The sequence below is a fragment of the Gracilinanus agilis genome, chromosome 6, assembly GCF_016433145.1.
Source record: "Gracilinanus agilis isolate LMUSP501 chromosome 6, AgileGrace, whole genome shotgun sequence".
Lineage (NCBI taxonomy): Eukaryota > Metazoa > Chordata > Mammalia > Didelphimorphia > Didelphidae > Gracilinanus > Gracilinanus agilis.
In genome coordinates, this window is record NC_058135.1 from 107906499 (window position 1) to 107925367 (window position 18869).

General features: G+C 31.8%; 1 protein-coding gene across 3 annotated transcripts in view; it reads left to right on the forward strand.

Moving 5' to 3' along the window:
• Nucleotides 1-18869, forward strand: part of FSTL5 (follistatin like 5) — an 862438-nt gene that overhangs the window by 424390 nt on the left and 419179 nt on the right. For all 3 annotated transcript variants that reach the window (XM_044680057.1, XM_044680058.1, XM_044680059.1), the window contains exon 5: nucleotides 17265-17385. In XM_044680057.1, coding sequence (XP_044535992.1) covers nucleotides 17265-17385 — 121 coding nt within the window. The remainder of the gene's footprint in view (nucleotides 1-17264; nucleotides 17386-18869) is intronic.

The window sequence follows — 18869 nt, forward strand, 5'->3', positions numbered from 1 at the left end:
ATATCTTAAAAATTGCTATGATGTTCTTATTCAGAGCTTCTGTGTTACACAACACCCCAAAAGTTAAGACAACCAACATTAAAAAGGAATGTCTTTGTTTTTTAAATTATATTTCAATTTGTCATAAAGTAATAACAACATTGTCTAATGTTTCTGATCTGTTTGTCACATTTTAAAGTGTTTTCCATTTACATAGTTTAAATTATTCAATATGATATGTTGATTTTTTAAACACTTGCTTTATTTAATTCTTACATATCTATCCATAAGTTGATTTTCATAAGGTAATATTCTGTATCACATATATCCAGTAATTTATAGTGATCTCATAACTCATTTCCATTTTTTGACTATATAAATAGTAGTGCTGTACATTTTTGAACAGTTGAGCTTTTTTTGTTTACAAAATTATTTAAGTAGGAATTTTATATTTATTTGTATTTGTATCCAGTTTCAATGATTTATTTTTAAATGAATTGTTGGTTATTCTCCCCTTATGCTATTGAGAGGACCTATATTGCTGAGAACATGTTATCATTTGAAACATAAGTAATTATAGGGTATTGTTGGATATTTACTTTAATATTCTAATGATTTCTCGGTATTCTTCAGTGATGTATACTGCAATATCATACTTCTCTCCTTTTGCCCATATCTTCTAAGAAGTTCAACAAGTATGGTATACTAAACATTCTTAGAGGTTTCCTACTATTTTCTGACATCACATGTATATATGTGTATATATAGTGTACAGAGGCACTTTTTCTACTGTCCATTTCTTGCCACAAGACAATTCTGGATCATTAAGGAAGAATGATGATTGCCAGAATTACAAAAATAATCTACTGTCTGTTTTTTAAAAAAGGAGAGGAAAATGGATCACATTCTAATATTCTGAAAACACCCTAGTTTTGAGAACAGATTTCAGAAGTTCATAATAAGGAAAGACAAAAATCATGGGCCAATGGATTTGTAGTCAAACATCCTGCCACTCCTGTTATCCAAAGGACATATAAAGTACTTAGGAAATACTGAAGACAGAAAAAGAAACTGTTTTGAAGAAGAAAAAGTTGACTTGCTATGAAAAACCGGTGTGAGTGGCATAAGGAACTTCTATTTTTCCTTATAAAGTTTTTGATGACATCCTTGATATGGCTTCCCTTTCCAAAAATTTTATTTGTAATGCATTTTGAGCAAGGAATCTTGCTTGGGGCTGTATCAAGAAGAAGGAGTAGATTAGGGAGGAACCTACTGATATGCTGTCAAGTTGATATGTCCTTGTGACTTCTTGAAAAACATGACAGGAGATATAATCCTAGTCAGTCTTACCAAGATCCAAAGGTACCTATTGCCCTTTGTTTGATCCTCAATTTCAATTTTTTGGGTAGTGTAATGTTCCATTTCTCATAACCATTTTTATGGCTGCTTTGAACTCCAGAGATGAAGAAATTATATCAACCAAGTGTCAAAGAAAGTCTCTATTTTTAAGGGGAAAAAATAGCATATTTTGTATGAGAGGAAGGATTAAGATATTGTTCCAACCACTCTTGCTGAGTCTCATAGGCAGATAATGAGAAAGAGGGTGTGATCTCTTGTCTTCTTGAGTACAGTTCTTTCTTGACTAAGTAATGTTGCATATATACTCCATACAAAGGTAATAATAACAGTTTATATTTGAATATTTTTTCATGTTAACAGATACCCTCATGATATTTTTATGATTTTTTGCTGTGATCATTAAACAAGTAAAATAATTTGCTTAACATTTTTCTCATTGTAAGTGAATAATTTTAAAATGTGTTATAATCTCGTAAAAATTCTTCAAATAATAATAAGCAATTGTAGTAGGGTAAATAGGCTATAATTTTCTTAATTTAGAAATATTATTAATTAAAGTTCATAGCTTTGCCTGTAAAATATGTCTTTCTTGCTCAATTAAACAAATCAAATCCTTAGAATATTATTCATATTTCAAATTTATGTAAGGGAAGATGTATGTACCTAGGTATTTGCTTGATGGATATATCACAGATAGACATCCAACTGTTTTTTTTAAGCTAATATTTCAGATGACTCAAAGTACAATTTGTTGGGATTTTGATTCACTGTGGTTGTCTTTCTTATTTCTGAAGGGCCAAGTTTTGTTACCTCTTTTTTCATTTAAAGGAGTTTGTAAGGCCAGGAAAATGTAAGGAAGGAAGGAAGGAAGGAAGGAAGGAAGGAAGGAAGGAAGGAAGGAAGGAAGGAAGGAAGGAAGGAAGGAAGGAAGGAAGGAAGGAAAGAANTCATATCAAGAATTATGAATAACAGATTGGCCTCCAGAATACTAGCATGCTCACAAAATATTAAAAGATCTGGTTTAAAGTCTTCTAGCATTTTAGGGCAAAATTCTATGGAAGGATTAGGAAAAGATATGAAATATCAATCACAAAGGATGAAAAAGCAGAAGAATTAGTTGCAAGATATAAGTAAAAGTACCCTCACCAATGAGATCATAAGCCCATCTAAATGTAGAGCTATTATAGTTTTATATATTAATATCTTGTTATAGAATTAGACTATAAACTCCTCAAAGGTAGTAAGTGAATTGAAACTGTACTATATGACCCATAGCAGTTAGTCCAATGTAAGGAAGGAAGGAAGGAAGGAAGGAAGGAAGGAAGGAAGGAAGGAAGGAAGGAAGGAAGGAAGGAAGGAAGGAAGGAAGGAAAGAAGGAAGGTAGGAAGGATGGAAAGAAGGAAGGAAGGAAGAAGGAAAGGGAGGGAGGGATGAAGTGATAAAGAAAGAAAGGAAGAAAGAAAGAATGAAAGAAATGAAGATAGATAGATAGATAGATAGATAGATAGATAAATAGATTATTATTGTCTCTCTATCCAGAGTTGCCCTAGAAACAGATTCTTCCCTGGAACATGTAGTTTACATTGCTACTCTCCTCTCTAACTTTATATTCATTTTCTCCTGTCCCAGATCTTTACATTTTAATGTAACTCTTCTTTATAACTTTCTTAGAACTCCATTAATACAAAATTCCTACTTACTAACCTGAGCCTACCCTGAAACACCTTGTGAGACTATGAATGTGTTGAATGCCTTAGGCAGCAAAGTTGTCTCCTCACATTTCCATACCTAATCTTATCAGCATTGAAAAGACATTATGTTGATGTTTAAAATAAATCAAATCTATATATCTACTTTATTAAAACTCCTAATAGCTCTCTGACCTAAGCCATCTGGTTCCACATTTGGTAGTGATAGTAGCAAATTATCTTTATATTTTCTAGGAACATGTAAAAATTGAAATCTTTCCTATACTTTTTTTTCAATCCAAAAATGGGTTTGCCAGTTTTAGTAATATCTAAAAATATATTATTTTATTAACATGGATAGAGTGTCAGTACTGTAATTTCATTAGCACTTTTTTCTTATCACATGATATACTGGTATTTGATGGATTATCAATTAATAAGAGAAATTTCCCAATTAAAGTGAATTCAAGAGTAATTATAATACTACTTATATTTGTAGGATATTTTATGTACATAAATTATATATAACTTGATATAGAAGAGTCTTCATACATACTTAGCAAATGTAATTCCTATTAGATTACTTATAATAACACTTCAGGCTAACTTTTCATTTGTTCACATTCTAACTTCTAGAGCATTAGGTCCAATTTGAATTAGTCATACTTCATCATCTAAAATTCATTAGACTCTTCTGCCACTTGACCTACTCTTAATGTTAGATGTTCTTTTCAGGCTACTTATTAACAGATTTAATCAATAATTTGATATTAAAATATTCATAATATTAGCAGTTATAATTTTTAGGTTAATAATTGGAAATAGCTTTAAAAAACTGGATTATCCTTGACCATTAAAATTATATTGAATTTGTCCTCATGGGTAAGAAATGAAAACAGAAAAAATGGTTATTCATTTTTAATATTCTTATCTCAGAGTTTCTTGGCCCAAAACAATGCATTTAATCCCATGTAAAATTCAAAATGATCCCTGATCTCCTCTTCAAAAAAATGGCAATGAACCTGTGATGCTAAGTGTAGCCCGAGTTACACCTCTATTTGCCAGTTTCCCTATATTGTCCTTTAAAATCATTATCTTTTGTCCTGTTTGATGAAAAACCTATAACCTCTATTTTAAGTGATCTAGTCCCTCGGGGTTGTGTACTTAAATAAGCATATATAATATATATTTATTTATTACTATATATGTATATGTAGTATTTAATCTTAATAAGTTAATTCATATTGGGAATGCAAATTAGAGAATATTTCCTTAATGTGTGCATACGGCAACTTTTTTACTAAAATATAAAGGAACTATTTGTTGTCTTTATGGCTTAGATTTTTAGTTTCTCATTAGACTTTTTAAAAAATGTGCCATTTGTTCCAGTGTGAGCATATAACTATATTTACAAAATATGTAAAGCTACTTACTATGATATGTAATCAAACTATTAAGATAAGCCTAATGGGAAGCTTTAATCTTCATAGTATAATACATAGCACCACTATCTGCATGAACAAACATGTGCTTTGAGATGACAAAGGAAAAAACATTTCAGTAGGCCTTAATAAGGTTCCAAACCAAGAAGTATTTAAAATTGGGATTTTTAAAACAATGGCTTAGAGGGACTATATAGGATAGGTGTAGCATCAAAACTTGTGCCAGACTATCAGGGTATTTTCTTGTAGTATATAATCTTCAGGGGCTGTCAGAGAGTCACAGTTCAGCAGTCACAAGGTCCAGAGATGTTGGTGATTAAGGTTATTTCCTAAGAATGGAATCTGGGAAAAGAAATATTTCAAGTTTAAAGAACCAAATCAGAGGCCAATTCAGTTAGTGGTCTATAGGGTCATGCTGCTAGAACCAATTCTATTAGAACCAATTAAAGTCATTGTAATTGTGTATTTTAGTATTAACTAGAGTATATTACCTTCTAGTTAAGTATTAACTTTATTTAGGGTGTAGCTTAAACACGCTTCACCAAGAGATCTGTTAATTTGGGTTAATTGTATGACCATGGTGGCCAGCACGAAATGTACCAACCCTAAATAATTATGATTTAGTCAAACTTTCATTTATGGCTTAATGTTAGTCACTGCTGTGTCCCGTGGGGGTGTGGTTGAGCAAGGTGTAATGGGCTACTAATAGTGTGCCTGATACCAGCTCCTCTTGTCTGGTATTAATCGTTTTAAGGTCATTTTCACTGAAAAGCGGAAACGTGCATGTGCAGGTCTAATTAAAATTAACAGTAAGGCTGGGACCAAACCTTTTGTTTATGGTACTATATTACAGACTACGGGACTAAACATTTTCAGTGCTTTGCTTTGAATTTAAGCTACATTAACTGGTTAAAATAATAGATTTTATAGTTTTTTATAAATTGAAATTTTAATTCATATACTATCTCAGTATTGATTGAATTTAATTAAATTATTTTTAAATTTAAAAATTTTAAATAAAAAATTTAAATTGAGTATAATATTTCAGAGTATGTTAGTCTTGTCCCTATATTTGTGCTGAACATTTTATCTTCCAGTTTTGGAGTTTGATGGAAATAAAGATATATTTTTTTTGTTTAGTGTGTAGGGGATTTAGTGAATATAAACACAAATTTACAGTTACTATTAAATTTTTTAAATATAAATTATTCATGCATACTCTTCTGTCACCCCAGGGAAATATATAAATATATGTCTTCAGATCATTCACTTAATATCAACTGTTAATTGATTCAACTGAGACTGATGAATACTATGTATATACACTTATGATTATTCTTATAATATAATAATGTCTTATAATCATTCATATATCATCCCCATCTACTCCACATGAGCTCAGTTCAGCCAAGGTAGGCAATCCTAAGCAGGGAGAGTCAATAGGATTGAAAGTCGGGGTTGATACTGGGCAGGGGAAAGCACACACACACAAAAACATCTGACAAGAAACCAAAAGCTGAATCACATCAAAAGTGATAGATGCAAAATAAGGATAGTGCTTTTGTCAAAAGCTACTTTTTCTGATCTGTCAGGGTGGCTATGCAGCCTTAACTGGAAATTTTAAAGTGATGAGAGCCTGTTATAGTTTGTATTTAACACAGGAGAGATATAAGATCATCAACTCATAAATGAGACATTAGATGGGATTTAAAAGTTATCTAGTTTGAACTCCACTCATCCATCCTGATCAGCAAGATGGCCCTCTACTTGGAATGAGGAAGATCTGAAATCAAACTTGACCACAGACTCTGGGCAAGTCACTTAACATCTATTTGCCCCAATTTCCAAATGTGTAAAATGGAGATAATAATAGAACTTATCATTCAGTGCTTCTGTGAGGACTGAATGAGTTGTTTTAAAATGCTTAGCACAGTACATGGTACATGGCCAGTGCTAAATAAATATTTATTCCCTTTCCTATCCACTTCCTTATTTTACAGATTAAAACTAGGCAAAGTGGCAGCCAATACAGGAAAACTAGCAAATCTCAGGCTCAAGATTTTAATCCAGGTCTTCTAATTCTTCCACTAAAATAACATTAAATGAAGAGCTAGAGAAATGCTTTAGTAACTTTCATGATTTATCCAATTTTTATCTCCCTCCTGGAGTTAAGTTCCAGCTATGATAGTTTAATATATGTCAGTTGATCTCTAGGCTTCAAGAAAAAACAAAACAGCTTGAGGAATGTGTTTTTATGTTATACTTTACTAAAAAGGATAAAGTATCCTTCATAAGAACTTCAATGGGGGAATATGCCTAATAATTTTCAAGGGAAAATCATTGGCAATAGAGTTAAAGCTCTGGGTTTCAGAAGTCTAAATTACTATGCACAGGATATTATGAATGGAGTAAAAATAAAATTTTAACAAATATATAAAAATGTTACCCCCCTCCAAATGTAACCCAATACATACAATTGGGACTTAATGGGATTGTATTTATAACTATAATGTGACAGTGGAATTGTATTATTTAGAAGGAACCCATCTGTTAAAGAGGGATTGTGGAGAAGTACTGCAGAACAGACATTTCAAACAGAGTGCTAGAATGGGAATCTCTATGACCTGAATTAAATTTTTAACTTAGACACTTATTATGAATGTTATCCTGGGCAAGTCCCTTAAGTAACGACTTTTAGCTTCAATGTCTTCATCTATAAAATGGCAACAAAAACAGTATCAACCTCTCCTGTAAAATATACATAAAACACTTTGTAGATCTTACAACACATTATATCCATGTTAGCCATTATTATTACCCAGTTTCCATCAGTGATTTCATCTGTCAATGGATTTAATTAACATCTCTCTCCTCTTAATTCCCAAATCTGTATATTCTTCCTTAGTCTCTTCTTGAATTCTAGTCACTTATCACCAACCAACTATTGGACATTTCATACTTCCTGACTTGTTGACATCTCAAACACATTTGCAGAACAGGAATCCTCTCCCTCAACTCATACTTCCCCTCTTAATAAATTATTTGTTTGTTTTGTTTCTCAAGGACACAACTCTCAGTTACTCAGGTTTTCATTTGTGGAAGTTATCCTAGCCTGAGCATCCCTCTTCATTTCCACATAACCATTCAGCTTCTAAGTCTTATTTGTATCTCCACACTATCTTTTACATCTATCTATCTTCCTCCATTCCCATGACTATTGCCCTAGTTCAAGCCCCTATCTCTTCTTGCTTCAACTATTTTGATAGTCTCCTTTTCACTTGCTATCAATCTCTCTTATCTATAGACCATGTTCCAGTCAGATGACAAGATGATATTCAAGAAATGACCATGTCATTTTCTAGCTCAATAAGCTTTGGTGCTTATCATTTACCTCTAAAATCAATGTCAGTTGATATTCATTTAACAAGCTCTTAGTGTTTGTCTTGTATTGTCAGGAACAGGTTACACAGAATCAAAAAGAATCCTGTCTCTGCCCTTTATGGATTATAATCTAACAGGAGATGTCAACATGGATACATAAATATATACAGACATATATGTGTATATGTGTGTATAAAAGTATGTATATATACATTTATATGTGTGTATACACATACATACACAACAAATAGATACAAGTAGAGTGGGCAGCAATAGCTACTTGAGCAAAGAATTACATCAAGTAGCACTTTAGTGAGGCTTCTAAGATATGAAAGTGGAGAAAGAGTGCATTCTAGACATAGAGGGAAATCAAGGAAAAGGCATGAAAATGAGGAATGGAGTGCTATAGATAGGAAAGAGTAAGGAGACAAGTTTAATGTTTTTTAGATTGCATATTGAAAGGCAATATGTAATAAGATCAGAGGGGGCAGGTTGTAATGGACATTAAATGTAAAAAAAGTGTTTATATTTGATTTTAGAAATAATGGGAGCCCACTGAAATTAATTAGAGAAAGTAATTTGCTTAGATTATCCTTTTGGAAGTCTCTCTGAGGAATGGCTTGTAACAGGAAGTCCAATTAGGTGTTTTTTAATATTGCCTGTGTTATCTGCTCCAGGGCTCCTTTATGGGTTCTTTCCATATTGATCCCTTTATTAGAGCTAAGATTATTATGATTTAGATATTTTTAAAAAAATGAAAAAATGCAGTATAGCAATCATGGCCTCAAATATTAAAGAAATTAAAGATATTACATTTTCTTAAAAGATGCTATAGAGAATGAACTAATTTAAATATTTAGCATATACGGCCTAACATCTAAATGCTTAAAGTAACAACCAAATGAGTTATATGACAGAAAATAAAATAAATCTATAAGGACAGGAATCCTTCCTGAATCCTTTCAGATCTAGATTTATTTAAAAGAAAAAGGAAGAAATTAATATAGATAGATAGAATTTTTGATAGGATAGATCTTTAGTAATGATTGAATGGAAGTAAAAACGAATGTACTTTAAAAAAAGTTTAACTGGCAGTTTTACAAAAATTGACCATATTTTAGAACGTAAAATTTTACAAATCAAGGGAAAACAGCAAGGAAACATATCATTAACCAACCTCTCTGGAAAATATAGGGTCTTTGAAGAAAGGTTTAAATATTACTGGAGACTAAAAAACTTAGTAAAAAGAGTGGGTTATTCTGAGAACATACCACAGAAATGATGTATACTTTAATGAAATAAAATGATAATAATAATATGATATACTAAAAATGTTAGAACTCAACCAGAGAAATCATTATGAGAATATTGTGTCTCTAAATATTTCCACTGATGAAACAAAGAAGAGATCAATGAATTTAATACGCAACTTAAAAAAAGAAAACCAATACATAAAAATTACTAAAGTAGAAATACTAATACTGAAGGAAAGGCTTACACGTACAGAGTAAAGGTAAATAAGAGGCTGGAGCAGAATTTATTATGCATCATCAAAAGTAAAAAGAAAAAGCAGGAGTAGCAATCATGATCTCAGGCAAAGCTAAAACAGAAATAGATCTGATTAAAAGAGATAAGGAAGGAAATGACATCTTGTTAAAAGGTATTATAAACAATGAAGAAATATCACTACTAAATATATATGCACCAAATAATATAACCTCTAAATTTTAAAGGAGAAATTAAATGAATGTCAAGAAGAAATAGACAGTAAAACTATATTAGTGGGGGACCTAAACTTCCCCCTTTCAGATCTAAATGAATCAAACCAAAAAATAAGTAAGAAAGAAGTAAAGGAAGTAAATGAAATTTTAGAAAATTTAGAACAACAGATCTCTGCAGATAATTGAATGACAATAGAAAGGAATATACCTTCTTTTCAGTAGTAAATGGCTCCTACACACAAAAATTAGCCATATATTAGGGAATAAAATCTTCCCAACCAAATGGAGAAAAAATAAATGCACCCATTTCAATCTTAATGCAATAAAAATATAATAAAAAAAGTTCCATTGAAAGATAAATTAAAAATTTATTGGAGATTAAATAATCTAATTCTAAAAAAGGGTGGGTCAAGGAACAAATTATAGAAATAATCAATAAGGTTATTATTGAGAATGACAATGAGGAGACAACATATCAAAATTGATGGAATACAGATAAAGTAATACTTAGGGGAAATTTCATTTATTTATTTTAAGTTTTATCTAATTAATTAATTTAGAATGTTTTTCCATGGTTACAAGATTCATGTTCTTTCCCTCCTCTCCCTCCAACCCCTCCCACAGTCAACATGCAATTCCACTGGGTTTTACCTGTGTCATTGATTAGGACCTATTTCCATATTACTGATATTTGCACTAGAGTGATCATTTAGAGTCAGTATTCCCAATCATATCCCCATCAACCGATGTGGTCAAGCAGTTGTTTTTCTTCTGTGTTTCTACTCCCACTTTTCTTCCTCTGAATGTGAATAGTGTTCTTTCTCATAAGTTAGGGGAAAATTTAAATCTCTAAACACATATCAATAAAATAGAGAATTTACAGATCAATGAATTGGACATGCAACTAAAAAAAACAGAATAAAAGAACAATTAAAAATCCTCATTTAAAGATTAAATAAGAGGGGTCAATTGGGTGTTTCAGTGGATTGAGAATCATACCTAAAGATGACATATCAAGGAAACTAAAAGAAAAAAAAATATGAAGGAAGGAGCACTAGTAGTCTAACGTCTCAAATTGTACTATAAAGCAACAATCATGAAAACAGTCTAGTACTGGCTAAGGAATGGAATGGTAGATCAGTGTAGCAGATTAGATACATAATATACAGGGGTAAATGACCTCAGCAACCTAATGTTTGATAAACCCATCCAAAAGAACACAGCTTTTGGAATAAGAACTCACTCTTTAACAAAAACTGCTAGGAAAATTAGAAAATAGTATGGCAGAAGCTATGTAAAGACCAATATCTCATACCTTATACCAAGATAAACTCAAAATAGATATGTGATTTAGATATAAAGTGTGATACTATAACCAAATTAGGGGAACACAGAATAGTTTCCCAGGCAGATCTTTGGAGAAGGGAAGAAGTTATGATGAAACTAGAGATCAAGAGTACTATAAAATGTAAAATAAATCATTTTGATTATATTAAATTAAAAAGCTTTTGTACTAACAAAACTAATCTAATCAAGATTAGAAGGAAATCAACAAAGCGGGAAATTTTTTAAATAACAAATATCTCTGATAAAGGTCTAATTTCTCAAATTTATAAAAAAAGAAGTCAAATTCATAAGAATAAAAGCCATTCCCCAATTAATGAATGGTCAAAGGATATGAACAAGCAATTTTCAGATGAAGAAATCAAAGCTATCAATAATCACATGAAAAAATATTCTAAATCACTCTTGATTAGAGAAATTCAAAGTAAAACACTGAAGTACCACTGTACACCTATCAGATTGGAAAAAATGTCAGTATAGGAAAGTGGTAAATGTTGGAGGGGATGTGGCAAAATTGGGACATTAATCCATTGTTGGTGGAGTTGTGAACTGATCCAACCATTCTGGAAGGCAATTTGGAACTGTAAGTGAAATTATCATGTAGCAGGAAGAACTTAATCTGAGCTTTGAATTAGGACATTGAGATGGAAATTATAAATTGCATGTGGATATGGAGGAAAAAGCAATACCTGGTCAAGATTCTATTCTTCCCTGTAATAATACTTTAAAGCCTCAGTAGGGGCTTTTATAAATAGGTTTCCAGAAAATGCTATTCATAACAATGTGACAACTGCAAATATTAAAATTAGTTTTTTAAATCATAAGCAGAATTTTAATTATAATCCTCCTTTTTCTGAAGTATTTCAGGTGTATATCAAAATCTAATATAGCTATTCAGAGATGCCCTGTGAGGAAAAGAGAATCTGTTCAAGTAAAATATTCTTTACTACCAGTGACAGAAAGCGCCACCTTCATGCCCATAGCTAATCTTTCATCAAATCTGACACCATTCTTATTTATTTTCACTTTCATTTCCAAAGATGCAAATGGAAAACCTGATGCAAGACTCAAACTACCTGATTATTATATTTCACATTGTCTTTCTTTTTTCATGGATTTGTATCAGTAAAGAATCTCTATCTCTGGGTAGTCTGGTATTTGGAAATTTCCAATGGCAGTTACTAAATTTCCCTATATTTGGCCATCACTTGTTTATTCATAATAGTTGAGACTTCAATTTAGGACTAAGTCACTCTCCATTTATATGGCGGTATATTATGTAATACTATAATCTTTGAAAAATTGAAATTGAAAATTACCTAAAAGGAAATAGAGAGGGACATGGTGGGCATTAATATTCTGTAGCACATACTCTACAGGAATGAGGAATTATTAAAGTGTATATAGAATGTCATTAAAAAATATGAGTGAAAAATAAAACTAGATGGGCTGGACATGTACTCCACTGAAGTGCCTTAATATTAAGAGAAAGTCAGGAAGGACTCTAGCAGTTTGGATAGACACTCTGTGGCAAAATGAAGAACATGGAAAGTAGTAGGACAAAATGGGCAGGTATGGATAAGGTATAAACAATGAATGAACTCATGTCTGTGAATTCAGAGATTCATTTACATATACAACTACTTGAGTAAGAAACTACTAGAAAAGTTTTATTTAAGCGTAGTTTTAGAAATATCTGTCTTCCATTATTAGAAGGTTTATCTAAGGCCAAATGTGAATTGGAATTCATTTTTGTCATCAAAAAGTAAGTTTGATAATATCTGTAGATTCCTATTTTCGGGAGTATAGTGACAATTAAATAAAATGATGTATGCAAAAATCTTTGTTAACCCTGAAGTTCCATATAAATGCCAGCTCAAAGTTTATTATTCTTTTAAGTAGTTATATATAATGAATTTGCAAAAGAATGAACAAAATCATATAGAAAAATATATATTTGGTTATGGTCAGTTAAGAATGTTTTTTGCTTGACAATATATGTTTGTTGGGAATGGGGGAAGTGGACCTTTTTTATTTAATTGGGAAAAGAGTTGGACTGAGGAAGAATAAATGTTTGTTGTTTCATAAAAAAAGTAATAAACTCAGAAAATTAAAAAATGATTAAAAAAGAAAAGAAAAAAGAATGGGGTAAATAGATACTTCCTCATTTCTTCCATTATGATTGCAATTTGGGGAATGTTTGGGGAATTTGAAGGTCCAGGGCAGATCAACCTGACTTGGGACTTGCCTGATCAAAACAAGTCCAGCTAGACCTGAGTTTAAGAATCAGTACATCCTCCGGATAGGATCCATGAATATATTGTGCACTCAGAAATCTGTATCTGAGGAAAAGCCAATGAAAATGACCTTAGCATCTGCCAGAGTGGAAAAGAGAAGCACTTGGGTACTATCCATGTTTTCCTTTAGCTCTGGCATTCCTTTGAATAAAGTCCTTTGGGGAAAAGGATATGGGTAATTCTATACTTGTGAAATGGGATTACTTTCACTATAAAGATGTTACAAGAGTAAAATGTACCTTTGGGCATCTTGAGGGTAACAAATGACATGCATTATTATTATTTACTTGGAGCCAATAATAGTTATTTTTCTTAAAGAATGTGGAAAACACTCATTGAGATAAAACCCCCATTTACTTAAAATTTGCTCCCAAATAAATATCTGTTGAAATAACTTTTTTAACAAATATCCATCAAAATATCAGTAGAAATAGTAGAAAAGCTAAATATATAATACTGAATATAATTATTTGATTTTTAAATTATTCCTTCTATTCACTGTGTTATCAATATGAAGGATTAAAGTTACTAAGGTGTATCTTTCAAGGGGGAATTATTCACTTTATAATGAGAGAATTAAACTGATATATGTATATCAATTTATATATATATATATAGATAGATAGATAGATATAGATATACTTCGTAAAAAAAATAGGTAACTCAGAATAGTGTTGAAACAATCACATACTTCCTGACTGACTTGATTCTACTAAGCAATAGTCAGTATATGAAGTATTAATTCATCTACTATGTGCCTAAGATTATAATGAAAAGAATATGGCAGAGGTACATGGGTCTTGTTCAAAGGACACTCAGCCTACCATTTGCCTTCTCCATAGATGATCTATTGCACAATGAGGTTAACTGAACCTATATATATACATACATACATACATATATATATATATATATATATATATAATCAGGGTAAATAATTTAGGAAATGGTAGAAAAAACTATTTTCCTTTTTTCAATGAAGACAAGAGGTATAATTAGATGGAAGGTTGACATTTTTAGGATTAGAGTGGTTCTGGAAATGAGATTTCACCAAAGGTGGCAATTCATACTGTGGAAGTTTCTTATGTAAATATAATTCCAGGCAAAGACTAATTGCCTTTGAATTGTAGAAAGTTACTTGGGAGTATTGAGACATTAAGTGTCATACATGAATTCTTAGCTATTGTTCATCAGAGGATCCTAGCCAGGAATATGCTGGCAAATGTTTAATAGCTCTTGGGTTGTAAGGCAGGTAAGTGGCACAGTGGATAGAGCACTGAGCCTGGAGTTAGGAACATCTGATTTCAAATCTGGCCTCATACACTTACCAGCTGTGTGATTTTAACTTTAATTCACTTCAATTTATCTCTGTATTTTTTAATTGTAAAATGGAAATAATAATATTACTTATTTTGCAGGGTTCTGATGAGGATCAAATGATATCATATTTATAAAGTTCTTAATAAAGTGCCTGACATAAAGAAAACATATAGTTATTAATTTTGGTTTATTATTATTAACTCACTCCCAAATATATGTACATATATACAAATATGTTTTGGTTTAATTTGTATTGTCAACATTTTCTTCATCACTTTCTTTAGCCTAGACATTCAACAAAACAATAAATAAAGTGCCCCATGATAGAATTTATCAATTTCCAAGGTGAATATGCTCACAGTGATTATTTAACAATTGACTCTAAGTTACTTACAACCATTTGCAGAATACAACCATGCCTGTTTCTAAAAACTGTGATTCTGACTCTAAAACCACTAAGAAAAGTAGGAAGGGAATTCCATTATTTTTTCCATCACTGCTACTTAATTTTTTCTGTCATTTCAGATAGTAAAAAATTAAAAAAGTAGATATGGAGTTTAAAGAAACTGAAGAGATTTATAGAATACCTTGCAGACAGTTACATTTCATCCCAAGTTCTTATGTAAGTATTTCATGTTGGGAGAGGAAAAGGATACCAAGAGAAGAAAAATAATTATCTCTGGGTAATCATTTTTCCATGTTATAATAAATTAGGAATCTAGGCTATCAGAGGCCCTTATTATTTCCATAAAGAAAAATAAATACTTGGGGGGCCCCAAAGGATTGATCAAAGAAATGACCTCTGCCTTTAGAGAGTTTTGCTAAACTATTTAGGCAAATTATGGAAGGAGGTCAGCACTTAATTCAGGAATTATGTCTGAAATATATAAATATATCCATGTCCCATGGATTTTTCCATAAAGAAGAGCTAGCATTTAAAAAACAAAAATAAAATAAAGATATAAATATCTTTCTATATCCTTATCTATCTATCTGTCTGTCTGTCTGTCTGTCTGTCTGTCTGTCTATCTATCTATCTCTAACTGAATCAAGAGGGCAGGTAGGTGTTGTAGTGCATACATTTCTATGCCTGGAGTTAGGAAGACTCATCTTTCTGAGTTCATCTTATTAGCTTATTAGACACTTATTAGCTGTGTGACTGGGCAAGTCATTTAACCCTGTTCCCCTCATTTCCTCATCTATCAAATTAGCTGGAGAAGGAAATGTCAGACTATCCCTGTATCTTTGTCAAGAAACTCCAGTGGGATTAGGAAGAATCAAAGTGAAATGAGTGAAAAATAACCAAAAAAAAAGTCATGAAAGAGAAGCCTTTTTTTGTCTCAAACATCTAAAACAGGAGATTATAAAGTTAACCAAATGAATTTAACCCTATATATAGGATCAGAGACTCTACAATATAATCTAATGATAATTTCAAAGATGTCAGGTAAGTTAATGTGAAAGAAAGAAAGGTTTATGAGGAATGGAAAAAATACACTCTTTTCTCAATGACTCCTGCTTCTCAATAAGATGGCTGAGAACACAGTTATAAAGTAAAATTCCATCAAAAATAGTATATATCATTAGAAGAAACAGTTGATTTGGTAGATAGAGGTTTCATCTTTGAGTCAGGAAAATTTGTCTCTAAGTCTTATCTCTGATAAAAACTTCTCAACCATAGCCCAGTCACTTAACTGAGGAGAGAGTACCAGACTAAGAAATTAGAAACTAAAGTTTTTTCACAAGCTTTTCCTAAAATGTATTATATGTCCCTGGTCAGGTCAAGTCACCCAGTATCTTTGTGTATGTATATATATATATATATATATATATATATATATATATTGCATAATATAAACATACAAAGGGAAAATGAGCCTAAAAGGATGTAGTTGTAAATCCAATTTATTTCATCTACAGTCCTAGATGCAAGTACATAATATTGATGGTGCCAGGTCCTGACACAAGTAGCTAATGATCATTCTAAAATTCCCTAATCTATAGCTGATCACCTATTATTTTCCTCAATGAAAAATCTTTAACAAAAGAAAGCATGAGAAAGAGCTGACATCATTTAATCATATTGTGAAGTATATAAGGAATCAGTTTAGTATAATGGTATATTAAGAGGGATGGATTTGGAATCACAGAACCAGGTTTCAAATCCTCACTGTGGCACCTAGTTCTTAAATGCTTAGATAAACCTGACCCCCAACCCCGTATCTCTCCCCCATTTCTTCCCTTCATTTACTAAATCTGTGATCTTATAGTTCTATCTTAAGCTGAGAGAATATACTCCCTCTAGTCTCCTTTAAGTGATGTTTTTATCGTGAATGATCCTGGAGGGAGTATATTCTCTCAGCTTAAGATAGAACCATAAGATCACAGATTTAGTAAATGAAGGGAAGAAATGGGGAAGAGATACGGGGTTGGGGGTCAGGTTTGATGCTACTTGGTGCTAGTCTAGAACATGCTTTCGATGCTGAAATGTTATGAAGCTCATATTTCACAAACTTTTATGTAAACCCAGTGTCGTGGTCCTAAGGGTATTAACTTTCGAACTGTAATAAATAATTATAAAGTCACTGGAAATCCCTGACTTTACATAGTTTCAGTTCATTGCCCCATAGCAGCCTTCAAATGATCTATTAAATGATTATTAGAAACAATTAATTATATCAGAGAACTCTAAAGACCCCAATGTAATTTCATGGTTATAATTTTCTTGTCAGGTAATAAAACAGGATGAACTTGGCAAGGATCTGTCTGACTGTTCTCTGTTTGATCTGCTGAAATATGATGACTTTAACTCGGACAAGCACCTAGCCCTTGAAGAATTCTACAGAGCATTCCGTAAGTGCTGTACAAGATTCAGTTTATGATTGCTTCTGGCTCTTTTTTTCTACTTTCTTTACTCAGTAATGTATGTTCACTGCAACACAGAGTCCATGACCACTGAGATCGGGATGATGGATATCTGGAAAAGTGTCTGTGCTTGCCTACATGACAACAAAGTTAAAAATTGAGGAATTCAATAATTATCTATAAACATTTGTTGTCCCTTGAAAATATTCTTCTCTTAGACTTAATTTCAGTAATCCTAGCTTCAGGCTTTAGATTTTGTATTGCTGTGTTTAGGCCTATTTTCTGCAATGAAGTAGTGCTTGACTGACAATTCTGATCTACCTTAGAAAGGCAAAAGGTATTTCCATATCTCTGAACCACCTCAGATTTTACCATATGGACAGTTTTTCAGTTTCTGCACAATGTAGCCCTAGATAGGATTAGGCAATAGCTTCTTTTTGCATTTGAAGAATATCAATGAAGATTTTGAGAAAGTAGCATTTTATTTTCTATAGAGTTCTTTGGAGCTCTTAAACACACTATATCTTGTATACATAATTCTCCTGTTACCAGACACATTTAAAAATTTTAAAACGGGAGTTAAAAATAGGATTATAGAGAATCTCTGATGATTTTCCCACTTAAATTGTGTGTATGTATATTCAGCATTTTTAATGTATCAAATCAATAAATCACACCACTACTCACTTTCTGTTTGGGAGAAAGTAGTTTTGGATATTGAATTAACATAGCATTTTTTCTAACAAAATGAATTACTGTAGAAGCTCATTTAGAATTTTTATGGCCTGCTTATTAATATGACTGATAATTAAACAATTCATATTTTCATCACAACCATCATTATGATTTAAAGAACATTCGTTCAACAAACATCTCAAGTGCTTACAATGTGCCTGGTTCAAGGCAAGGCAATATTAAAAGTTATAGAAAAGATTAGGCCCCTAATGTTTCTGGAGTTTATTGTATAGTAGGTGAATATAATAAAAACTCAGATGTCAAATATATTAGGTGATTTATGCATTAGAGAGGTGAGATATATTATATAAGCATCTAAAATCATATTTACAAGAAAACATATAAAATAGAGCTTTTTTGGACACATATGTTTTAAGGAAAGATTGGAGCCAATGACTTTTGATCTAAATTATCTTTACATTCCTTGGTCCCTCACACGCCATTCCCACTCAGCTGAAGTTACCTTCTTTGCATTCTCACATTAGCTCTGTGACATACATTGAGGTCCCTTTTCTTTAATCCCTCATAGCCTCATTGTCCTAACACAGATCCTTGCTTATTCACCTACTCTCATTAAGACATTAAGAAGTATCATGATACTTACAATTTCATTCCTCATGTGCTAGGAATTACCCAGAGATGAAACCTCTCTCTCTCTCTCTCTCTCTCTCTCTCTCTCTCTCTCTCTCTCTCTCTCTCTCTCTCTCTCTCTCTCTCTCTCTCTGTCTCTCTCTCTC